At 46.9% G+C, this 25,936-nt stretch overlaps 1 protein-coding gene across 3 annotated transcripts in view; it reads left to right on the forward strand.

Annotated features, from left to right (window-relative positions):
• The first annotated feature begins 8,548 nt into the window (after positions 1 to 8,548).
• The window catches only part of CAMSAP2 (calmodulin regulated spectrin associated protein family member 2), a 98,945-nt gene continuing 81,557 nt past the window's right edge, over positions 8,549 to 25,936 (forward strand). For 2 of the 3 annotated variants that reach the window (XM_032631011.1, XM_032631026.1), the window contains exon 1: positions 8,549 to 8,832. In XM_032631011.1, the coding sequence (XP_032486902.1) occupies positions 8,694 to 8,832 (139 nt within the window). In that variant the 5' untranslated portion in view covers positions 8,549 to 8,693. The remainder of the gene's footprint in view (positions 8,833 to 25,936) is intronic. The other variant, XM_032631017.1, reaches the window with a different exon arrangement.

Consider the following 25,936-nt stretch of genomic DNA (forward strand, 5'->3'; position numbering starts at 1 on the left):
CCATTCTTAATTCCCATATAAGCTAGTTAAGTTATACTGGTCTGTTAAACGGTCTTAGGATGTGTGTTAATGTGTATTTTTTGTTACCTGTTAATTCACTGATTCTTTCTTCTATTCAACAAATACTTGCTGTGGTCTATTATATATTAGGCACTGATGGAGGTTATGAAGCAGAATAAGATTGTCTCTTCTCTTTTTTTTGTCTGTTTGTTTTTTACAATTTTATTTTATTTATTTTTTATACAGCAGGTTCTTATTAGTTATCTATTTTATACATATTAGTGTGTACATGTCAATCCCAATCTCCCAACTCATCACACCACCACCACCCCGCCCCCCGCTTTCCCCCCTTGGTTTCCATACGTTTGTTCTCCACATCTGTCTCTATTTCTCCCTTGCAAACCGGTTTCATCTGTACCATTTTTCTAGATGTCACGTATATGCGTTAATATACGATATTTGTTTTTCTCTTTCCGACTTACTTCACTCTGTATGACAGTCTCTGGGTTCATCCACGTCTCTACAAATGACCCAATTTCATTCCTTTTTATGACTGAGTAATATTCCACTGTATGTATGTACCACATCTTCTTTATCCATTCGTCTGTCGATGGGCATTTAGGTTGCTTCCATGTCCTGGCTATTGTAAATAGTGCTGCAAGGAACATTGGGGTGCATGTGTCTTTTTGAATTATGGTTTTCTCAGGGTATATGCCCAGTAGTGGGATTGCTGGGTCATATGGTAATTCTATTTTTAGTTTTTTAAGGAACCTCCATACTGTTCTCCATAGTGGCTGTGTCAGTTTACATTCCCACCAACAGTGCAAGAGGGTTCCCTTCTCTCCACACCCTCTCCAGCATTTGTTGTCTGTAGATTTTCTGATGATGCCCACTCTAACCGGTGTGAGGTGATACCTCATTGCAGTTTTGATTTGCATTTCTCTAATAACTAGTGATGTTGAGCCTCTTTTCATGTGTTAGTTGACCATCTGTATGTCTTCTTTGGAGAAATGTCTACTTAGGTCTTCTGCCCATTGTTGGATTGTGTTGTTTGTTTTTTTGATATTGAGCTGCGTGAGAAGATTGTCTCTTATGGTGCACAGAAAGAATTATAATTCAAGACAAAACTTACCATGAGAGGGCACAAGTCGATCCGGGAAGCCAAGGGTGGGGCAGTAAAGGCTTCATGGGGAAGGTGGCATTTGGGGCAGATATTGAAAGATGAGAGGATTTCCGTAGCTCACGTTGGTCTGGTGGAGGGTGTTATGGAAGGAGGTGAAAAAAAAAATCATCCAAACCAGTCAGCCTGGGAAAGGATTCAATATGTTCGAGGTCTTGAGAGCAGTATGGCTCGATATGTACTGGAGAGTCCTGGGGAAATACGATCATAGCGAAGGCCATTTCGTAGGGGATCCTCAGAATCAAGGCAAATGTTTAGACCGCGTCTAGGAAGCTAGGCGGAGCAAGCAAGCAGGTGTGTGTGGATGGAGAGATTCCTGACCTTGAAATCAGGAGGCGTGACTTTGAGCGTCCGCGCTGTTCTCCCCATGAAACCTTGCGGAATTCTCTTACTCTCTCTGGGCCTCCATTTTCCAGCTGTAAAATGCGATTAATACCTCGATGACGTGCTGTCGTAGTATTCAGTTCAATAAGCCGCAGTATGGGAAAGGCCTAGGACAGTATCAGACACATAGTTGGAAACCATGACAGTTTGCTGGTCGTGGATATTTGCCGAATCACCAAAATCCAGGTTTAGGAAGATTCTCACATTCACCTGTGGACTCAGAAAGTGAGAAATAGAGGGAGTGGATGAGAGGGAACGGAAGTGAGAGCTCTTCGGATTGGTTGGGTGCAGGACTCAAGCACAATGACACATGTTAGCAGCACGTGTGAGGCAGAAGCTGAGATGCGGGTTAGGGAACCGCCTGGTCCAGTGATGAGAGTTGAAGCCATAAAGACATCCCTGTGATGCCAAGAGCAGGAGTGTGGAGGAAGGAGGGGACCAAGGGCTGAGTTTTGACCATCTCCTCTGCTGGGCTCGGAAGGACAGCAGAGAGAACACGGGTCTCCCGGAGCCCACGGAACCTGAGAGAGAAGATGGCCTCGGGAACAAAGGGGCAGTTGTAAGTGCCGCACGTCACAGGGGCCAAAGAAACAGGAGCACAGGAGTCACCACGGGAGCTCCTGAGGGACTGTTGTGAGCACAGTGTCAGTGGTTCCGGGGGGGCCGAAGCCACATCGCAGGAAAGAGTGAAGAGGTGAGTTTAAAATAGATTAAGTTAATATTTGGAATAAGTAAAGCTGCCTATGAATCAAAAGGTACCAAAGCACATAAAGAGAAACCTAGGTCTCTCACCTACTCCTCCAATTTCTGTTCAAACGTTCAGGAATATCCATGGAGAGTCAATGAATAGGTATTTCTGGTTTTTGTTTTCGGGTTTTTTTAGTCCTGAGAATTTTTTTTATTGTTATTTTATGATAGTTTCACACATTTTAATATATACCTGATTCTTCATAATCTGAATTTATAGTAACATATCAGGCACGTTTTCGAAATACCAACTAAAACCTACTACTCTGCACCCCTCTTTCTACACCATGTGATGTCTTGGAGATCTCTCTATATGATCCCGATGTACAGCGTAATTTATTCGATCAGTCTTGACACAGTCCTCTACTGGTGGCTATGCGGGATGTTTCCATCAAGAACTTGATAAAAAGAACAAAATCTTCATGAGTGACTAGGTGACGTTCTAAAACTCTAGACCTTGATGACTCAAGTAGCAGAACTACCGGATTTACCCACAAACAGCTGCATCCATTCCCTCTTGCTAGACTCCTTCCAGGTTTTTTTTTTGGCCGAGTCATGCAGCATGTGGGATCTTCCCCCACCAGGTATTGAACCCGCGTCCCCTTCCCTGCTGCGTTGGGAATGCGCAGTCTTAACCACTGGACCGCCAGGGAAGTCCCCTTCCAGTTTTTTTTTTTTTTTTTTTTTTTTTTTGCGGTACGCGGGCCTCTCACTGTTGTGGCCTCTCCCGTTGCGGAGCACAGGCTCCGGATGCGCAGGCTCAGTGGCCATGGCTCACGGGCCCAGCCGCTCCGCGGCATGTGGGATCTTCCCGGACCGGGGCACGAACCCCTGTCCCCTGCATCGGCAGGCGGACTCTCAACCACTGCGCCACCGGGGAAGCCCCCACTTCCAGTTTTTATTTGGTCCTTGCCTTCACTGGAGGACCCCATTTCTTGTCCCGTAACCTCCCCTAGCCTTTTTGCATTATCCTATCATAATGCTTTCTGGAAATAAAAAAAGTAACTTCCGCTCTAAAGATTTAAATCTTGAGTGCTAGCCAGCTGACTGATTAAACCTTCAGTTACGGTCTGGTAAAGTACAGAGATGTCACCCTCCCATTGTGGACTGTTGGCATTGCGAGTACCTTAGAATTTGCGTAACTCGACCTCCTTTGTTTTACAGAAGTGGAAATCGGAGAGCAGAGAAGTGACATGTGTTCCCCCAAATCATGTGGCCAAAGAGTAGTGGACCCCAGTATCCTCACTACCTTTTTCTTTTTTTCGGTACGCGGGCCTCTCGCTGTTGTGGCCTCTCCCATTGCGGAGCACAGGCTCCGGACGTGCAGGCCCAGCGGCCATGGCTCACGGGCCCAGCCGCTCCGAGTCATGTGGGGTCCTCCCGGACCGGGGCACGAACCTGTGTCCCCTGCATCGGCAGGCGGACTCTCAACCACTGTGCCACCAGGGCAGCCCACCTTTTTCTTTTTTAAAAAATAAATTTATTTATTTATGGCTGCATTGGGTCTTTGTTGCTGCATGCAGGCTTTCTCTAGTTGCAGTGAGTGTGGGCTTCTCACTGCAGTGGCTTCTCTTGTTGCGGAGCACGGGCTCTAGGTGCGCGAGCTTCAGTAGCTGTGGCGCAGGCTTAGTTGTTCCGCGGCATGTGGGATCTTCCCGGACCAGCGCTCGAACCCGTGTCGCCTGCATTGGCCGGTGATTCTTAACCACTGTGCCACCAGGGAAGCCCTCACTCCCTTTTTTGTTTTGTTTGTTTTTTTGTTTTTTGGCCATGCCATGCAGCATGTGGGATCTTAGTTCCCTGACCAGGGATTGAACCCGGCCCTGGCAGTGAGAGCGCAGAGCCCTAACCACTGGATCACCAGGGAATTCCCCCAGATTGGGTGTTCTTTCTGTTTCCTCCAACATCCTTACCTGTCTTCAATGATTCTGAAAGTGGTAGAAGCATTGCCCATTACTGGAGACTCAGGTTTGAGCAGGGAATAAAGGACAAATGTCTTAGGGATCTGGGAAACGGGAGGGCCGCCCCTGGGAAGCTGAGGGCCAGGCTTCACGGTTGGGTTGAGACACTGACTCACCTCCCGCCCCGCTGGGAGGTTTCGGGGATCCCAGTGTTTCAGCTGCTGCAGCTCCACACATGGCCTCTGACCACACAGGCCTTGCTGGAGTCATTGTGAAGGTTGATGAGGTAATCCTTGTAGAACTCTGTTAGCTCTGCGGACGAAAACCACAACCGTGTCTAGAAATGATGGAGTGCCCGCCATTCGGCCCACACTCTTCTACCCCAACTTGGTTTATCAGATGCGGCTATACCTCAGCCAGTTTAACATCTTATTGTCATCAGTTAGCTTAGCATTCCTGTCTTTTTTAAACCTACCCCACCCCTGCCGGTCATTCTTAACTTGGATGATTCAAAGGTGACTTATTCTAGTTCCTTGAGTTTCAAAATAACATAAGGTCTCCACCACCTCCTTAAGTCCTCTGTACCTTGGTTATTCCATTTGCCAAATGAGGAAAATAGGGCTGTGGTGAAGGTTAAAAAAGTTAATGTATGTGGAGCAGGGCCTGATACGCAGAAAGTGTCAATAAGCGTTAGCTCCTGTCCGTGTAACTAATTGAAAATGGATGACAGTGTGTGAATACATGCCTTCAGTTAAAGAAGTAACGTGCATTTACTGTAGTGTTCAGTGTAGTGTAGTGTATAGTGTTTCTCTGTTTCCGAGGGGACGCAATGAAGATTTCTGTGGGTGAAGTACCAAGGCTTTGAGCCTACGAAGATGTAATCATGACAACGGGAGGAGAGCTGGGCTGCCCAGGCCCCGAGATCTCTCCGTTTTCCCATTCAAAATTTGCTTTCTCAGCTGTCTTGTTCGACACTGCAGCCTCAGCACCCAGGTACTCAATCAATATTGGCTTATGAATGAATGAATAAATGTATGAGTCTATCCAAAGACAGAGAAATGGAGGACGGCCCCAAGGAAGGAAGTCTGGCTGACACTGTGGATTTTCCAGGAGAAAGGAGATCAACTTTTAAAACAGAGAGGATGAGGAATAGACATGTAGGAATGGTGTAACTGTTGCCTGATGGCTAGATTCCAAGCCTGGAGATAAAAAATAGAGGGATGGCTGTGCAGTTGGGCAAGTTGGCCCAAAGGATCATTGGGTTTTGTTTCTGTTTTTTAATGAAGTCAGATACCTCAAGAAGGCCGCGGAGAGCGTTTCTTTTTGACAGCGGTGCTCTGCAGAGATTTCCAGTCGTTAAAAGGGATCATTCGGAAGGTATCACAAAGAGGCCCCTATTAGAGTGTCTGTCTCCCTGAAAGTAAATCCTTCTCCTTTGTACTCAGGGTGTTTCTCTGTTAATAATAGCCTCCTACTATGACCCCAAGTTTCACAGCCTCCCTGAAAGTAAAAGCTGCTCTTTGTGTCGGCATTTTTTTGTTTTCCGTTCCTACACACACTCCTACCCAATTGGGGTCGTAGTTATGCCATCGCTACCAAATGCATCACCACTGAATCAAAGGACAAGCAGAACAACTGCGTGTGCTCCCTTCTCCTCCTCGTTGTGTTTATTTAGGTTGAAATTGTTTTCCGTAAGATTCAACAAGCATTCACCCAGCACCCTCTGTGACTGAAGCGCTGTGTTAGGTCACAAACACAGCACAGAGTTGGCCGGGCGTGGTTTCTGGCCTCGAGAATCTTGCATTGGTTTGCAGATGGTCACGGTGACTGGCGAAATGCTTTGGTGTCGCTCTTCAACCTTTCCAGTATATAGGTTTCTCTTAATTTGACTTGTCACTTCAGGATTTCATTGAAGGTGAACTTGAGTGCATTCGGTTTGACAGAGTCTCTACGAAACCCCCCTGATTCCTCTATCCGGATGTCCCCTCTGCACTTTATGTGCACTTACATCATTCTTTATATTTATTTATGTACATGTCAACCTCCATAATCTGGGGAGGGAACAGGCACAGGGGAAGGAGCCCTGGGAGTGGAGCCAGAAGACCTGTGCTTGTTTTTGAAGCCAGCCCCAGGTATGAATCAGCCATGAAATCTTGCCCACGCAACTTAATCCCTCAGATCCTCAGTCCTGCATCTAGAATTGGAAGATAGTAATAACGCCTATTTCACAGCATGGATGTGAGAATTAAGGTAGTTATCATATGAATGGGCTCTGTCAACTGTTATTCATATGCTAGTTTTATTATCCCCTGAATGATCTAGCAAAAGGCCTGGCCCATGAGAAATACTTTATTAATATGTATTCACTCATTGAAAAATGACATCAACCACCCTGTGGTGTATTGTTCTTGTCACTCACGTTCTTTTCGTAGCCCCTGTTGTTAGTAGGTTTATCTGTAATGCCCTACTAGGTTCTGGGGGAGTATTTGTAGGGATCAAAGGGGCCTGCTTGCCAGTGGAGCTGCCCTTTTAGATAGTAGGGTCCAAAGCCCCCTCCCCACCCCCCATATTTCATATGTCCTGCTTCTATCTTAAGGGCAGGGAGTACCAGAGAAGCCCTAGTAGTTAAAGCATGGGCTTTGCAGTAAGACGGTCCTGGGTTCAAATCTTAGGTCAACCAGTTTACTAGTTGTGTGATCTGGGGTAATTTTCAAATTTTTCTGAGCTTTCCTTTTTTTGTATGTGTGTGAAATGAGGATAACACAGGGTTGGACAATTAAAAGTCAATAATGTATTGAAAGGAGATAATGTGAGGAATTCTGAGTTAAATAAGCTCAACAAGAGTGAACGACAATGATATCCATCCCGAGTCCTTGTACATTAATTGAGCAAGTACTATGGGTTGGGCCCTACACGGGTGCGGGAGATAGACGCTGTCATCAGTGGGAAGACAGACGAGTCCTAGATGATTGCATGTACAGTATGTGCAAGAGCTGGGACAGAACAAGAACACGGTGCTCTGGGAACAGGAGAGCACCTGCCTGGCAGCCCTGACCGGGAGGATCAAGAGCTGTCAGGGAAGGCTTCCAGGGGGAGGTGATTCCTGTGAGAGCCTTGCGGGCCGAGTAGGAGTGAGCCAAGGGGACAGAAGGAGTACGGCCGAGCCAGAACACTGACATCTGAGAAGACGCCCCTTCGGGAAAACGAGCGGCTCTGACAATATGCAGCCACGAGGGTTTGTGGATGCCAGGTCATGCGGTTGGCTCCGTGCAGGAACTGATGCGTTGTTTCGAGGAGCTGATGGATGTGCCCCCTCCCGAGAGAGCACATTTAAGTGGAGAGCATGGAGTAAAGTATCCTGAAGTCGTGAAATCAACACCGGTGCGGAGCTTCCCAGATCCTCAATCCTGGTCAAGCCCCACGTGTGACTTAATCACCCCACGTTAACCTCTATACCTTTGTGGTCAACCAGCGATCACACCCAGCCCCTCGGGTTACTTCGAGGACTAGATGGAATTGTTTAGGCACAAGTTGGTAGCAAAGTGTGTGTCACCGAATAAGCATTTTACTAAACATCAGTTCTCTGTGCCTCAGCACTGCGTCGCGAAAACACGAAAGCCACGGGGAGGCCCGTCTCCCCCTCCCTCCCCGCCTCTCCAGCAGGGTCAGCGGCCGCCTCACGCCGGGCCAGGACGCCAGGATGTGCACTCGGCTGACCAGCAGAGCCACCGCCGCCACCGCGCATGCTCCGCGGGCCGCCTGGACCCCCCGCGGGGCGGCGGGCGGGGCGGGCCGCGCGAGGACGCGTGCGCAGACCCGCGCCGCCGCTCGGTCCAGTGCGGCAGCTGGAAAACCGCAGCTGCGGCGGCGGCGGAGGCGGCTACGGCGCGGGCGGCCGCAGGGGAAGCGCGGGGCAGGGCTGGCCGGGCGGGGCCCGAGCTCCGGGCTGACGGCGTCCGCAAGGCGGAGGGCGCGGGGCGGCAGCGCGGCGGCGGCGGGGAGCGGGCGCCAGGAGGGACGGCTGTCGGCGCCCGCGCCGCAGGGACTTTGACGTTCTCCGCGGCGGCTCCGGCTGCGCCGGGTGGGGGCCGCCCGAGTCCCGCGGCCGCGTCTCCGGCGAGTCCCAGCGGCCCCGCGCTCAGGCCGGCGGGCGCCCCGAGGGCAGGGCCGCGAGCGGAGGGCGGCGCTGCGGGCGGCGCGATGGCGGGACGGCCCCCGCGACGTGACCGCTGAGGACGCCCCCGCCGCGCCCGGGCCCGGCCGCGCCGAGACAAAGGGGAGGCGCCCGCACGCGCGCTCGCGGGAGGCTCGCGGGACGGCCGGACGCGGCGCCGCCTCATCCCGGGCCGGGCGCGCGGGGCCGATGCTCTGAGCGGCCCGGACCCCGGCCCGGACCCAGACCCCGACCCCCACCCCCCAGCGCCTACCCCGCGGCCGGCAGCACCATGTGAAGGGCGGGCCGGCGCCCCGAGCGCGTGAAGATGGGGGATGCTGCGGACCCCCGGGACGGGAGGAGGACGTTCATTGTTCCAGCCATCAAGCCCTTCGACCACTATGACTTCTCCAGGGCCAAAATCGCCTGCAATCTGGCCTGGCTGGTGGCCAAGGCCTTCGGGACAGGTACGTGGTGCCCGCCCCCCATCCCTCCATCCCTCCGTCCCCGCAGGCTGCGCGCGTCCCCGTTTTGTTTCCCATCCTCTGGTCCCCTTCTCGCGTGTCTCCGCGCACAGGCTCGGGGACGCGATGGGAGAAGAAAGGAGGGGGGATAACGCAGGTTTGCTCTTCAGTTAGGAGCCCTTGATTTGGGCAGGTAGGATGCAGCCAGATTTCTTTTATTGGATAGCAAAAGTGGGTGGTTTTTTTTTCCCCCCCTCCCAGTGACCAATTTTGTCATGTTTTTTACATGGGGTGGTTTTAATTTGTGGTATTTTCCTCATTGTGCTGCATTCATTTCCCCCACAGTCATAGTTGTGATTACACCACCGAGAAATCTGAGTTGGTTTCGTTATTATTGGAAGGAGGTGGATGGCACACAGACTACATTGATTTTGACATTTGTAACCATGGCTGCGATTCAGGATCTGTGGACTGTACCGTGGCCTCTGTCGGAGCGCAGTATTAATTTTTGTCGTCATTTTTGAAGCCCGTGTCCTCCCGTACACGTTTCAGTCTCTATTAAACCAGCTATTTAATATTTAGCTTGCTGAGTGTCACGTCCTATTTTTACTTCGTGTTCAGACACATTCCTTTTCGCAAACATTTTGGCTTCATAAATTAAGAAAAACAACAACTCCCTACTGTGGGATTTTTTTTTTTTTTTTAATAGAAGAGTTTTTTGAGGGCATGTGCTGTTGACACAAATTGTATAGGACAGTAGGCGTCAGACACTCCCACCTTTACCCAGTCTTTGCAAAATGACAGGAAAAGGGCCTCCTGTTGTAATTCCTTAGCTGTTGCTTTAGGAGCCCATGTTGTGGAGCTCTGGAAGCATTACCTTCTCATGTGGAGATGCTCCTGGAAGGTAATTTAATCTGATAACCTTGAGTTATTTTGTAAGATTTCTGTGGCCTAGTTCATAAAGATTGGTTGTGTAAAATATTTATTGAGAAGTTTCTTAGTATTTACAGACTTTTCTCCGGATGTTAAATACAGGGTTTATTTTGTTTTTTTTTTTTTTTTTGAGGGGAAGAGGATGGCTTAATTCCAACTTTAGGACCGTGAAAATTTGTGGGTAAATGTTTTAATTCATTCTTACTGTTTAAACATACACAGCTGGATACATACACAGGTGACTATCAGGGCTGCATATTTAGTTAACTAGCAAATGAATCTCGGTGTTTAGAAAACTGTCTGAATTAGTTTTGAGGGAAACTTCACGTTACAGTGACTTTGTGCTTATGACAGCTTCTGTTTTATTTGAATTATCATGCTTTGATATTGAAGTAGAAAGATGTTAAAGGTTTTATTTATTTATTTATTTTTGGCTGCAGTGGGTCTTCGCTGCTGCGTGCGGGGTTTTCTCTAGTTGCGGCGAGCGGGGGCTACTCTTCGTTGTGGTGCGTGGGCTTCTCATTGCGGTGGCTTCTCTTTGTTGTGGAGCATGGGCTCTAGGTGCACGGGCTTCAGTAATTGTGGCATGTGGGCTCAGTAGTTGTGGCGCGTGGGCTCAGTAGTTGTGGCACGTGGGCTTAGTTGCTCCACAGCATGTGGGATCTCCCTGGACCAGGGCTCAAACCCGCGTCCCCTGCATTGGCAGGTGGATTCTTAACCACTGTGCCACCAGGGAAGTCCCGATGTTAAAGGTTTTAAAACTAGCATCAGGAGTAAATATAATGAAAAATTTATTCTGAAATAATTTAGATTTTAAAGATTTCTTTGGAACTAAATGTGTAGAGTAACACCTCGGAGGAAACACAAAGTGTTAGTATATTTTTGTTTTCTGGCACCACTGATATCAGTGGTGAAAGTAATTGATGTATTTTGGTTTTAACTTAAGCAGCATACTAAAGCTAATATCCGTTTAGAAGAGAAATGAAAGCTATTTAAGTTTTGGGTTTTTTTAAAAGATTTTTTTTGATGTGAACCATTTTTTAAAGTCTTTATTGAATTTGTTACAATATTACTTCTGTTTTATGTTTTTGGTTTTTTGGCTGGGAGGCATGTGGGATCTCAGCTCCCCGACCAGGGATCGAACCTGCACCCCCTGCATTGGAAGGCGAAGTCTTAACCACTGGACTGCCAGGGAAGTCCCTATTTAAGTATTTAGAAAAGATGGAAAGAGTAAAATTGATACAGTGACCTCTGTGGAAAAGCAGTGTGTACAAAATGGAAGGCAGAGAGAATAGCAAAAATATTTTCTTTCCTTCTGAAACTGAGAGGAAACTTGTAGTACAGATGTCACAACGTTGCCCTGGATTCACAAGGGTTCCTAACCAGAAAAACGGCCTACTCTCTGGATGCCTGTCAGGCAAGTTTACTAGATCCTGGACCACTTGGGAAACAAGTGTTGAACACACTTGGCGAAGAAGAGAAGAGGAAGGAGCAGAGTGTCAGTGGAATGTGTGCCGTGCCTGGGCACTGCGCTAGATGCTTTGCATTATGTTGTATGTTCGGGACTTACAGCAGCTCTGTGATGTAGGTAGCGTACTCCCCATTTAAAAAAGAGAGGACGCCAGAGCAGAGAGAGGTTAAACAACTTCCCCACGGTCACAGTTTTAGTACGGGCAGACATGAGCTTTGATTTGATTGTCTGACTAAAGGGTATGGCGTTGGTGAGGGCAGGCATGCCTCTTGTATGCCCGATACCTCAAACACATTGCTTCGTTTATTCCCACAGCATCCCTCTAGAAAGATATTGTCCTCATTTTGCAGGTGAGGGAAGAAGCTCAGATGAATTTGCTCAAGGTTAAACATCTGGCGAGCGGTGGATCCTGCGGGCCAGTGCAGGTCTTTTTGACCCTTAAGTCTGTGCTGTTTACCCTGCTCTGCAGAGTAAGCCTCTCACCTGCCAGTGTGCAGAATGGGCATACAGCACGCGTTAGAAGTCTGATTGATTTATTTTCTTTGAAGGATGGGCAGATCTTAACACACTCTCAGATGGCTTAGATGAACGCTGTTGGTACTCGCAGTTGTCTTGGCAACAGTTAGGGTGGATGAAAGTCATATTCAAAATGGAATGAAAATCAAGCTCAGAAGACCTTAAGAGTCACTTAGTAACGAGAAATTATATTATTAAGAATGTTATCTTCGTGCATTCTGTTTATTCTTTAATCAACAGTATTTGAAAGTATAAATTTACATGGAGTGAGCTGAAAAAATGTCATGTTTCATTTCTTTTGATGTAAATTTTGTGCATTTGCTGCAGACACTGTCGTAAGGCAGATGTTAGTAGACAACGTAGAATTTCAGAGGTGTTGCTGGTGGTGTTCAGCTAATCATTCAAAACATTAGCCCGAATTGAAGTTACGATTTACTAAAATCACTTCTTTAATGATGACATGTCCGGTCCTCAGTCACCAGTTTAGTCTTTTTCTGTGAGAAAGTTTCTAACTTTTGACATATTAAAAAGAAGTCAATTTTAAACCCTATGTTGGAAAATTCATTGAAAATGATAGCTAGAAATCAATTTTGGGGCACAGAATGAAGTTACTGAACTATAAAAAGTAAATAAAGCGCTAGCATTGTAGTACCTAGAAAGCAAATAGAGTATTTACTTAATTTGAAGTCTTCTGTCAGAGCTTGGAATCATATTCTTTTTCTTTACACTAAAAATATTCCACATAACTCAAATCTTCATAGTTTATTTTGTGGGAGAATGCAGGTACGGTTTTGATCAAATGAAGAATAAGTTTGTTTAGGTGAATTTTAATCTGTAAACCAAATAGATACTTTAAGCAAATTGCGGAAGACGGGGAAGTTCAAGTGTGCTGTGTGTACTGTATTTGAACAGCTGAACCCATCTAGCAGTGATATTACTGAGTTTGCTTTAAGTGCTTTGCGGAAAATGGTGGGTGCAAACCCTTTTATGACCTTCTTCCTTACTAAATTCTGGCATTTGGAGGCAGCTCTGTGAGGCTTGCAGGATCTCAGTTCCCCAGTCAGGGATTGAACCCAGGCCATGGCAGTGAGAGCACTGAGTCCTAACCCCTGGACTGCCAGGGAATTCCCAGCATTTGGAGTTCGTAACATGGAGCTTAAGGCCCAATTCCTAGTGTCGCTTTATCATTTCAACTTGATCAACTATCATTCTCCCTTTCGTACAGTGTAGTTTGATGCAAACTACAAAACATATAGCAGAATATAAAATCATCTGCTCTTTTAAATACCCCTTATTTCATTTCTTTATATATCCCAACACGTTTTCTCAAAAATCCCGTCTCACACCTGACTCTCATGCACGTGTGAAGGATGTGCTGTCAGCGGACAGCGCTCTGGTTAAGAGAGACTGATTGCAGAGAGGCCTGTTTGGGAAGTTCTTGTAGAGTCTGGGCAAGAGATGGTGAGAGCTTCAAGCAGCCGCGCGGAAATGCTGCTAATATTTATTGAGTACTTACTGTGTGTCGGTCACTCTCCATGTATCATCTCATTTTAATCCTCATGACGGCCTTGAGAGGTGGAAACTGTCCATCACTCCAGTGTTACTGATGAGGGAATGAGGCCCAGAGGGTTAGGGACTCACGCAAAGCCACCCAGCTAATGGTGCTGTGTTCTGAACCTGATTTCAGGCCGCCCACTTTACCACGTGCTGTTTGGGGAGAAGTCAAATTAATGGAAAAGAGGCAAAAGATAGAAAAAACATTGCAAAGGTATAATCCCTAGTGTTTCTAAATGACTGAATTCGGGGTGCATGGGGGGAGGATGAGGCCCCCTGAGCTGGCAAGGAGAATGAGGTTACTTGAGCTTTTGAGATCTGGTGACTGGGAAGGGTGAGTCCAGTGCCGTTGGCAGAGATGGAGAGCAGCAAGTTAAATGGCAAGTCGGCTTTGTTCTGGGGAACCTTAAGCTTGATGTGTTGGCCAGATACCTTATCTGAGAAATCTAGTAAGGTAGGTAGCTGTAAATGTGGGTAGGGAGTATGATTGACCAGGTGAGGCTACACAGTAGCACTTTGGGAATCTTCTGCGTATAAAGTGTGATTGGAATCAGAAGGAGATGACACCACAGAGCGACAGAAGAGATTTGAGACAGAATCTAGGGTGGTGAACACTTCGCATAGTTTTGGGAGGAGGCTGAGGAGAAGAAGGTGGAATTAGAGCAGAGAGTTAGGAAGAGAATTAAGAAAGTGTAAAGATATTGAGGCCCTGGAAGGAGAAAGTTTCCAGGCGGGTGGTCTTCTTAACAGTGTCAAAGGCTACAGGTATTTAAACCATGCCTGAGTGGCAAATACGGGTGGCGGGTGGAAGCACGTGGTCCGCGTGCCGGCACAGAGCTCGGAACCCGAGTACCGTTAGTGCAACAACACAGACCAGTAGGATTGGAGGAGGTTTATGTGATGAGTAGTGGGAGATGCAGCTTGAAAGGTAAATTGGCATTGTTTGAAGGGCCACGTTAGGGAATTTGGTATTTGCTTAGTAGATAAATAAATTATCCTAAGCACGTTGGATTTTTGAAAAAGCTACCATGATTTATTGAGCACATACTTCGTATTAAGTACAGTTTTGAACATTTTATATGCCTTATTTTAATTCTGAGAACGACCCTATTAAGTAGATATTATTTTATTTCTTCGTCTGCCACTCTAAGGTAGGGTTTCCCACTGCAGAACTACTGGCTGGCTCCTTCCTTGTTGAGGGGGCCGTCCTATGCATTGTAGGATTTTAGCAGCATCCTGGCCTCTACCCACTAGGTGACAGTGGTATTCCCCGCTCCTACTTCTTCCCCAGTTGTAACACCCAGAAACGTCTCCAGACATTGCCAGTGTCTCCTGGGGCCAATACGACTCCAGCTTAAGAATCACTGCTACGAAGACTGTGAGATACACCTTCAATTTAAAAAGGTTTTTTGGACATTGAAGTACAAATTTGTTACAATGTGTCCCGATTTCACAGATATTCCAATGGAAAATAAGAATTTAGGAAATATGACAGTTTGCCCTTTTAATAAAAGAGGAAATGGGTTTAGAGGGGTTAAATAACTTGCCCTTGATCATCCAGCTTGTAGTTGGTGGAACACAAATTCGAGTCAAAACCTTTATGATACTAAAGTTTGTATTTTCACCTCTGTGTTATACTCTTCCTAGAGTTCATTACAGTTTTGTAGTATAATACTGGAAGTAAAGGCACAAAGAAAGCGTGAAAACCGTTCAAACGTAAGTCTTAAATTTTTTGTTTTTTGTGGAATTTAAAAGTATGTTTAATTTTTCTTCAACAAACCTGTTTGTATTTGATTAGTTAGTACAGAAATAGGAAACATATTTAGCATCGGTCTGTCATTTCAGGGTCGTCCCCACCCCCCACCCCAGTGGATCTAGTTTTTTAGGTACTAGTTCATGGACCTTTTCTATTGGTAAATTATAAATAATGATCTTTAAATTAATATTACACATTTGTTAGTAGTCACAGCGTGGTGCTTCTGCTGAGATAATAATTGTATTCACTGTGATCACGTTTAGCACTTTCCTTCCTGTGCCTTTCAGGGTCTCTCCTTTTCTTTTTAAACACGGATTCTGCATCAACTCATTCTGGGTTAAAGGGCTACACCCCAACACTGTAGTGTCTTTCCAGCTCTCCTTCTACCACCTGCTCCCTTTTTGGGGGCCTTTTTCCTAAAGTCTTTGTCTCAGTTTCCCTGCTTGCCAAATAGTCATGATAATAAGCATTTGTTTTGCCTTCTTTAGAAGAGAAAGCATATACATTGAAACATGAATTGATCCATCTCACACTTAGGCTACTTTTGGATATTCTGTTTCCCATTGTGGAATGGGATTGTATTTCTTTAATAGTTTCAAAGAATTCTTTTTATTCAAAATACTTTTTTCAGGAACGAAATTGGGTCATTTGTAGAGACGTGGATGGATCTAGAGACTGTCATACAGAGTGAAGTAAGTCAGAAAGAGAAAAGCAAATATCGTATATTAACACATATATGTGGAACCTAGAAAAATGGTACAGATGAACCGGTTTGCAGGGCAGAAATTGAGATACAGATGTAGAGAGCAAACGTATGGACACCAAGGGGGGAAAGCTGCGGCGGGGGCAGGGGTGGTGGTGGTGGGATGAATTGGGCGATTGGGATTGACATGTATACACTGATGTGTATAAAACCGATGACTAATAAGAACCTGCTGTATACAAAAATAAATAAAATAAAATCCAAAAATTAAAAAAAAATAAACTTTTTCAACTATGAACTGGGAGAAATAAAACAGAGGCTGGGAATCCAGCACTAGAGAGAAAACCGAAGTCCCTCTGTAACCCTCACAGTCGCACCCTGAGTGTTAGGCCTAGTCGTGTTTATGAAGCACCTGAAAATGGTTTTTTGAGGTAAAGAAATAGAATTTCAGTTCACTGAAAAAGTGTTCGTCTCCTTACTCCATATTTAACAAATATAGGTTCCTGGGAACATGTGTGTATGATCTTGAAAAGTTATTTTGAATCTACCCCCGCTCCCACTCCCAGCCCTCTCCTTCAAACCATTTTCTGTCTCTAAATGGGAGTTACAAGGAAATTTTAAGTACTTTAGGCTCTTGGAATAAAAAATATTTGAAATGTTTGAAATACTTTAAAAGACATTTGTCCTCAGCAAAGGAACGTTTCAAAGTAGATGGTTTCATTTTTTTCTGCTGGCATTTTAATGCTACTTTCAAGATTCTCTTTCAACTGTCTTCTTGTTTTCCATTCTTTCTGTTTTATGACATTCATATGACGAGGGCGCTGACTTGTAAATTTTTCTCTAATTTACGCGTTTTGTAGAATTTTGTATTGTAACAGATTTTGAAACAGCAGAAATAACCTTTTTTCTTTTTTAGCTACCTCCATTTTTTTTTAACATAGACTTTAGAGGGCTTGATTATAAGTTCTTGAAATTTTACTTTTGACACTTAATAGTTTTTGAAGAGGTGAGACAGGCACCGATTCAAAAGTCCAGATGTGTAAAAGGCTAGGTCTAGTGGAAAATCTTCCCTCCTGGACCCTGAGCCACTCAGTTTGTGTTTTAAACTTGGTAATGTTGGAAGACTGTTTCTCGAAAGATCCCTGGGAGTGCACTTACAAATGGTTGACATGGTGATTTTAATGCTACGTGTATTTGGCCACAGCAAGGAAAAAGATCTCTTGGATACAGAGCAGGAAATGCATTGGAGGGAGACGAAGGGTTGTGAAGGGGGAACAGTTAGGAAGTTGTTACCGTCCAGGTGAGAGGTGGCATCGGCTTGGAGGTGGATGGATACGGAAGGAAGTGGATGCGCGTCAAAGGTAAGACCTGGTGGTTGGTTGGACACGGCGAAGGAAAGATGATATTGTGGGGCGTGTGAAGACTGATTTTCCTTACTGGGGAACAGAACAGTGGGAGAGGGCCAGGTTGTGTGTGCGAAGGAAAGAGGGCGGGACAGAGCAGCGCCGAGACGGTGGGGTGTGTGCGTTGGGCCCTTGAAGAGTCCCGCTCAGGTGGGGCTCAGAAGATCTCGGGGATGAGAGGCGAGGTGGTGATGGAGACACACAGGGTGGGTAGGTGCCAGTCACCCCGTGGGAGAGTGTGGGGAGGCCCCCAAGACAGGAGAGCCACAGAGAGTGACCAGAGGGGAAGCGAGGAAGCGGGACAGGAGGCCCAGCCTGGGGGGTGAAGGCGCGGCCGGAGGCACCTCGGGATTTCGCAGCTCGGCAGAAGGTGTGGAGGGGAAGCGGGGGAGCGAAGCGGGCGGGGCGGCCGGGGCGTGTTCGCTGCGGCACGGAAAGCGCACCTGGGTCGGCGGACGGCAGCGGCGGGGTGGGGGGGGGGGGGGCTCCTCCCGCGCCCCGCCCTCTCTTACGTCCTTTCCCACGGCACCCAGGGCTCCTCAGAGAAACTTCTCTGCCCTTCTCCCGCCTCCTCCTTCCTCTTCGAGCAGACAAAGCCGTTTGACGATGGCACATCCCAAACAGCTACGATGACAGCGAGCTCCCTGTACCCCGCGTCTGACCTCCACGGCCGGCGGCTCACCCCCGACCCAGCCGCCGGTTATTTAAAGCAAGTCCCCGACATCGTGTCATTGCATCTGTAAACATACTAGTGTCTCCGGCAGCCAGGGGCTCCCTTTTTATTTTTTTAAATTTATTTATCGTTTAAGATTTTTTGATGTGGACCATTTTTAAGGTCTTTATTGAGTTTGTTACGGTGTTGCTTCAGTGTGATGTTTTGGTTTTTGTTTTGGCCCGGAGGCATGTGGGATCCTAGCTCCCCAGCCAGGAATCGAACCGCACCCCGTGCCTCGGAAGGTGAAGTCTTAACCACTGGACCGCCGGGGAAGTCCCCAGGCGCTCCCTTTTTAAACTTTGCCGTGGTGCTGCCATCACCACGCCGCTCCACATCACCGGTCACCTTTCTGTTTTCACTTTTCTGTTTTACAGTTCATTTGTTCTAGTCAGTATCTAAATAGGGGCCAGCCTTTGCAATTTGGTATGTCTCTCTAAGTTTTTTAAATATATAGGCTCCCCCGCCATCTAATTCTGTTTTCCTTACAGTTTACTTACTGGAGAAACCATAGTATTTGGTATTTGTCCTGTCGTTTCCCACGGCCTGGATCGCCACGGGATGGTTTAACAGGTGTCATTTTGTCCCCTGTATTTCTTATACATTGACAGCTAAATATAGAGAATTGTACAGATTCAAGTTTGATTTTTTTTTTTTTTTGCATACTCCATAGGTTTGTGTACTTCCACCGGGAGGCACTTAATGTCTCGTTATTTCTCTTTGTGTCCTGGCTTCTTTGTTTGTTAGTGGGAATTCTCTTCCCTGTATTAAATGTCTGGGTGCCCTGGGGGAGAAGTTTCCACAGCGAACTGCCAGGCAGCCACCCTGGAGGTCACGGAGCAGGAATATTCACAGACAAACTCAGAGAGCTTCAATCACAGGGATTGTTAAATCGGTTTACCGTGAGAAGCGAGGGCAAAGAAAGGTGGGGTGAATTAACACACCCTCCCTGAATCCTCGTTCTTTGTGCTCCATCAGCCTTGCCCACAGATGGTACGGTTGCAACAACCAGCGCTGAGGTTTGAACAAGGAGGCCCACAGTGACACAAGGCCGCACACTTGCTCCATCAGAGACGCAGAGGACGTGCATGCCTGCCGCAGCTGTGGCTTGTCGGGAAGCCTGATGAATAGCCTTGGGTCCTGTGCGCCTTGGGCAGAGCACACGCAGGCCAGAATGTGTGTCGCTGATGGGTGGCCCAGTTAAGCATTCATGAATTTTAAGTGTTCGTGTATATTTAGTGTTCATTGCCTATTGTTCGTTCAGCCTCATGTATATTTAATGTATCATGAATATTTATTGCCTGGTGTATCTTGTGTATCATGAATAGTTAGCACGTTGGGACCTCATGAATATTAGGTATCTTCTGGTTTTTTCCATTCCTTGCTATGTTTAACATACATATGCTGCTAACCACTTACTTTTTTTTTTTTTTTTTTTTTTTTTTTTTTTTGCGGTACGCGGGTCTCTCACTGTTGTGGCCTCTCCCGCTGCGGAGCATGGGCTCCGGACGCGCAAGCTCAGCGGCCATGGCTCACGGGCCCAGCCGCTCCGCAGCATGTGGGATCTTCCCGGACCGGGGCACGAACCCCTATCCCCTGCATTGGCAGGCGGACTCTCAACCACTGCGCCACCAGGGAAGCCCCCACTTACCTTTATTTGGTACATTCTTTGAGTTCTGTCCGTGATTAACAACTTTTTGCTTACTAGTACTTATCTATACTTCAAATATCTTAAAAGGTTTCACATATATTTTTACAAACGTAAGCATCTTTTATAACAGAATTGGTTAGCCTCGGAAGTAAAAGTGCATTTTTCTGAGGTACAGGAAAGGCAGGATAACTGTTCTGTTGTTTCCCTTTATTGGACCAAACTGAATGGATCACTGGCCCCCCCGAGAATCTGGAAGGGAGGTAAAGAACGGGTAGGAAGAGCATTGTGAACAGTGGTGAGGAGAATGCGCAAAGGCTTGCGGGGGGAGGGAGCGTGCGTGGTTCAGGAACTGAATGGGCGCCAGGGCAGGGCATGTCTTTCTGTAGGTCAGAGGAAGGCTTTGAGTCCTTAAAGAAGCAGAGGTCATTGAAAACCCTGAGGTCTGGCAGGGTGTGTGACCTGCTCAAGTTTGCCTACGGGAAGTAAGCAGATTCTGGCTACAGTAGAGAATGGTTTGGAGTGGGGACAGGTGTGGGCATTGCAAAGACAAGTTGAGGAGTGATGCAGTAGTGCAGACGCAAAGTTCCAAGAGCCAGGACCAGGAGGTGGGAGTTGAGATTGCGAGAAGGGGAGGGTTGGGCTGGGTTTGGTGATGGATTTGGTCTGGGGCTTGAGGGACGACGCCTAGATGCCGCTGTACTTCTGTGACGCAGGGAACACCGGGAATGATTACGCTTGGGGAGAAGATTGATTTGGGGCGCTTTGAGGTTTCATGACTCTCTTCAGCGTAATTTCAAATGCATAAGAATAGGACAAAGGGGCTTCCCTGGTGGCGCAGTGGTTGAGAGTCCGCCTGCCGATGCAGGGGACGCGGGTTCGTGCCCCGGTCCGGGAAGATCCCACATGCCGCGGAGAGGCTGGGCCCGTGGGCCATGGCCGCTGAGCCTGCGCATCCGGAGCTTGTGCTCCGTGACGGGAGAGGCCACAACAGTGAGAGGCCCGCGTACCGCAAAAAAAAAAAAAAAAAAAAGAATAGTACAAGGAATTCCTGCATACCCTTTCCCCAGGTTACCAGTTGTTAACCTTTTGTCCCATTTTCTCCCTTCCCCTTCCCCCACACAAATCCGTGTGTGTCTGTAGATACATACACACACACACACACACACACACACACACACACACACGTAATGTTTTCTGAGCTGTCTGAGAAAGAATTAGAGACATTGTACCCTCTACCCCTAAATACTTCAGGCTCTCTCCTGATGAGAGATGAACGGTAAGTCTCAGGTAATCTCAGTAAAATTATAAAAATACGGAACTTTAACTTCGACCCCGTATTATCTAACCCACATCCCCTACTCAGATTTGCCATTGTCTTAACGTCCTGTGTTGCTGCTTTTCCCCATTTCCAGATGCAGTCCAGGATTGTGCACCACATGTAGTAGACTTGTCTCCGTCGGCCCCTTAACCTGGAACGGCGTCTCAGTCTGTCTCTGTCTTCCACGATCCTGACATTGTGTAGCCTCAGCACCCCTGCTGCCTGCTGAGCTGGGTGGCAGGCCCCTGCCCTGGGCACTGTCTTTGCCCTGTGCCCCTGGCACAAGCAGGCAGGTCCCTGCAGGCTCCACCTGGGCCACCTCCTGCCTCGTGGTCCTCTGCCCTCTCTGGAACGCTGGGCCCTCATTCCGCCCCTGGGTTCCATGACTGGGACGACGATGAGATTCTGGTGTGGCTGCGGGCAGTGTCCCAACAAGAAAACCTAGACAGTCTGAAGGAACAGTACACAGACCCCTGACCCAGATAAGAAGTGATGGAGACCCAGGAACCGGAGACCTTTCCCGCCCCCCCATTCCCCCCGCCCCCCGCTCCTGTCCCCTGGTGCCACCCCGTCTTCTTTGGCTTTCTTCCTTCTTGTCCTTTGACCACCTACTCTCTACTCTCCCTCCTTCCCTCCCTGCTCGCCTCCAGCTGACCCGCCCTCGCACCCCCTCTCATCCCTGCCACCTCCGTCACCTGTCTCTCTCCAGCAGCAGGTGTGCTTCGTTGCCCCCTGCCTGGCCGCATCCCTGCGTTCCTCAGGGGGCTTGGGCAGGGATGCGCGGGAGGCACCAGAGATGAACCGCTGGGCAGCCAGGCAGCCGCAGAGGAGAAGTATCTAGACAGAGCGCAGTTTCCTTACCCTCTGTTGCTCCCAGGATCAGACCGCTTGACATCCTCCCTCATGCACCGAGATGCTGGGGAGGGGGGGTCAGGAAATAGGAAATCCAGGTTCTCAGTACCCCCGAAATGTCTGAGCCTGCAGTGTCGATTTGCTCCCTTTATTAAAATGTATTTTTATCTTATGAAAACAGTAAGCCAGTTATTTTATAGAACGTCCCTCATTTGGATCTAACGTGTCTTCTTGATGGATTCAAGTTACACAAACCTGGCGGGACGACCACAGAAGAGGTGCTGTGTTTTCAGTGTGGGTTGTGTCAGGGGCACGCGATGTACGTTCAGTTGGTGGTGCAGATTTTGATCACTTGCTTCAGGCGGTATCTGCCACTTCTCTCCGCTATAAAGTTAATATTTTCCATCTTTAATTAAGAAGCAATTCGTGGGGAGATAATTTGAAATACCCTGTTCATCAAACCCACCAATTTAGCATCCAAAATGATTCTTGCTTGAATCAGTTGTTATCCCATTTATTTTATCCCATTTTTAGTTGGTATTCTACTACAAAGAAGAGTTTTCCCTTCTTTTTCTTTCACATACTTATTCATTTATTTGTTTCCATCAGGGTGGACATTCTTGTTTTATTCAGTGGGTTCTAATCTTTTATTGTCATTACTTATTTTGATGTTCAGATTGTCTCAGATTTGGCCAGTGGGATCTCTTTCCGGCTGAATCCTGTGACCTTTTGACATGGTCCCATCATTTGTTAGCTTTCGCACGCGCGCGCACACACACACACACACACACACACACACACACACACACACACACACACACACACACACGTTCTTAGCTGATCTTGCAGTTTTCCTGCTCCAGCCCGGGAGGAAACAGCCATTTCTGGAGGAGTCCTGGTGCGTTTTAATGGGAGGCGTATTAGAAACTGAGATACAGGTGCGAGGCTTATTGCCGCTGGGATTTAGCAGACAGAGCTAGGAAACACGCACGTCCAGATGTGACTCTCTCTGTCACAGATACATGCCAACCACCATGTGTCCACACTGACACTTCCCATCTCAGTCCAGCCCCATAGAGCTCGCTCGGACCCCCCCGCCCTTTCCATGTTTCTGAGAAACCAGGCTCTGGTTTGGGGTTCGTGAAGGGTTGTGAGGACCTGGAGCTCAGGAGAGGTCCCTGCGTCTCAAAGTATCCCGTTCTCCTCCAGGCTGCAATGTAGTGGGAGGGGGTAGAAATAGGCTAACCTAAATATTATGGGATAGTAGTCATTGAAACAGGACGACTGCGTGGGGTCAGGGAAGGTGTATCTGGGAGATGACCACTGACTGAGCTCCCGATGGGAAGGGCCGACCGCGGGAGGAGGGTGAGGGGCCGGGGAGTAGCTGGTGCCCAGGCCCCGAGGGACAGACATGGCACCCTGTAGCGTCTGCGGTGTGGTGGGCCCAGAGGTGGAGGAACTTGAAGTCAGGAGCAACCGTGACTGCACACCTGTGCAGGCTGGGGAGCCCGAACTCAGGACAGACAGTTCCTGCACTCACGGTCCCGGGTCAGGGAAGACACAGCTTTTAAATCCAAAGCCCCAGTTTTCCCCGCTCTGTCATGCTGCCTCCTGCTGGTAGTGAATGTAGGTTAACTGGAAAAGGTTTGGTTTTGAGAGGGATACTATTGCAGAAGTAAAGAGTGGCCTAGGGGAAAACTGTCAGGTTTTTCAAAGCAGGTACACGGAGTAAATTAGGATTACTAGTACAGAATCTGGGAGTTGAGGGGAAATTTGAAATCTGGGAGTCCCTTTAGGACAAGACTGATGACTAAAATTAAAAAAAATAATAACATTTTCATTCATCAGATATTTATTTTGTGCTCGCCATGTATCAGGCACTAAGATGCTACGGTTTGTATTATGGGGAATAATTATGGTCCTTGCCCTCTGGTCATGTAGGAGGTACTCTTTTTTTTTAAAATTAATCTTTATTGGAGTATAGTTGCTTTACAACGTTGTGTTAGTTTCTACTCTACAGCAAAGTGAATCAGCTATAGTATACATATATCCTCTCTTTTTTTTTTTTATACTAGTGTTTTTTACTTGTTGACAGTTTTGCTTTATTTATTTATTTATTTTTGGCTGCGTTGGGTCTTCGTTTCTGTGCGAGGGCTTTCTCTAGTTGTGGCAAGCGGGGGCCACTCTTCATCGCGGTGCGCGGGCCTCTCACTGTCGCGGCCTCTGTTGTTGTGGAGCACAGGCTCCAGACGCGCAGGCTCAGTAATTGTGGCTCACGGGCCTAGTTGCTCCGCGGCATGTGGGATCCTCCCAGACCAGGGCTCGAACCCGTATCCCCTGCCTTGGCAGGCAGATTCTCAACCACTGCGCCACCAGGGAAGCCCTCCCCTCTTTTTTGGATTTCTGTGAGGTACTCATTTTAATACATCCTTGTCAACTGTGGGTTTAAAAAATTACTTGCCATTTTGATAGGCAGAGTCTCATTGTAACTTTCTTTGATTACCGGTACTATGATTTTTTTAAAAAATGTTAACTGACCATTTTTGTGTCTTTTGGTTAATTTAGAGTTCCAGGTGTAGGGCTTACTTTTACTTGGAGATTTTGAAACTCACAAATTCTGTCTTAGTAATTGCCTTAGACATAATTTTTAGATTTGGAAAATAAGGCAGTGTTCCCATGGTTGAGTGGTGATATTTCTGAACTGCATTCCCCTTGTAACCCCTGACCATTCACTGTGTTAAGGAAATCTGTGTCATTTGCTGGTGCATGGATGCAACTAGTACTAACTCAGCTTTATAGAAAAGTGCCTTGGGCAAGACTGTTTCTGTGCCCTCTGCCTGTGCCCAAGCGTTTCAGGTGATTGTTAATTTCAAAGCTTCGCTCTAGTCAGGATTTATAATAACATGAGTAAGGTAGGTTCTTGCTTAAGTCCTGGTGCACAAGAAAAACTTGTCTCTTATCCTTTGCAATTCTGGGAGTTTCAGTTTCTTGAAGTATTAATTTCTTACCTTCTTGTACTCTGGAGGTGAGGGGCAGGGTGAAACCTCTTATCTTTGATTTTGCCTGTTTATTTTCTAATATGTGGTTTCAGGTCATTCATTTTAAAAATGTGATACAAGTCCAAACTGTTTTCTAAAAAATGATAGTCTTGTACTGTTGGCAAAATGATCGACATTTTCGAAGTCTTCTTTAAGCATATTTAGTTCTTGAAGACTTGTTCTTAAAAGTGACCTACTTTACAATACTCAGTATGCAGTTTTGCATTCTTTTGGGGTGGAATAATCTGTTTTTGTCATATTCTTGAAACATTCTTTGACTTGCTGGATTCCTTCCCTTTTCCTTGCATTGAGATCTTTTTTTGAAACTTACATCTTCATCACTTAGATTTGTGGGTTCGTCATAATAAAATGAAAATAGCCCCTAAGCTGTATGTTTTCCACCTTCCAGCCTGTTGATCCTGGCAAACCATTGTTATTTTTGAATCTGTTTAGCTACAAGGTTTCGAGCTAAGACTCTGCACTTATCAGCTATGTGTCCTTGGGCAAGGTAACCTTTCTTGAGTTCCTTATCTGTAAAATAGGGACAAGAGGGTTGTTAGTATTGAACGACAGAATGCATGTTTGTGACAGTGCCCGCACATAAAGGCCCTTATTAAGTATTACACATTCCTGATATTTTTCTGCGTATTGTCTGATTTGACAGTTCCACCAAGTTGTAATAAAGATCGTGTGTGAGAATGGATGTAAAAGCCGTAAATAAATGTAAGCGGATGTACAGGTGCGGTGAAGTTTGCAACCCTGGTGATGAGCAGTCACTTTTCTTTGCATAGCAGATGTTTAGGTACCAAGTCACTGCATTCGTCACTTTTTATTGTTATAGGGGGAAAAAATCTGTTATGTGTACATTTTATAATAATTGTCTTCAAATCAAATAATTTCCCTTTAAATTTGCTCTACGAGTAGCTTCCATTTAGCTCCCGTGATACGAGAATTTAAGTGAGTGCCAGCGCCCGTGTTCTGTAGATTACAACGGAGCTCATGTGTCACGCTGAGGCCGCTGCTGAGTTTAAGGCTGGCTCACTACTGGTTAATGCAGCCACGAAGGAAGGAAAGTGTTTTCAATTATTAAATGAGGATGGTATTTTTAGATGTCTCCAAAATCCCAAATTGGTACATCTACTCTTTTTTTTTTTTTTTTTTTTTTTTTTTTTTGTGGTACGCGGGCCTCTCACTGTTGTG

The sequence above is a fragment of the Phocoena sinus genome, chromosome 1 (assembly GCF_008692025.1).
Source record: "Phocoena sinus isolate mPhoSin1 chromosome 1, mPhoSin1.pri, whole genome shotgun sequence".
Classification (NCBI taxonomy): domain Eukaryota; kingdom Metazoa; phylum Chordata; class Mammalia; order Artiodactyla; family Phocoenidae; genus Phocoena; species Phocoena sinus.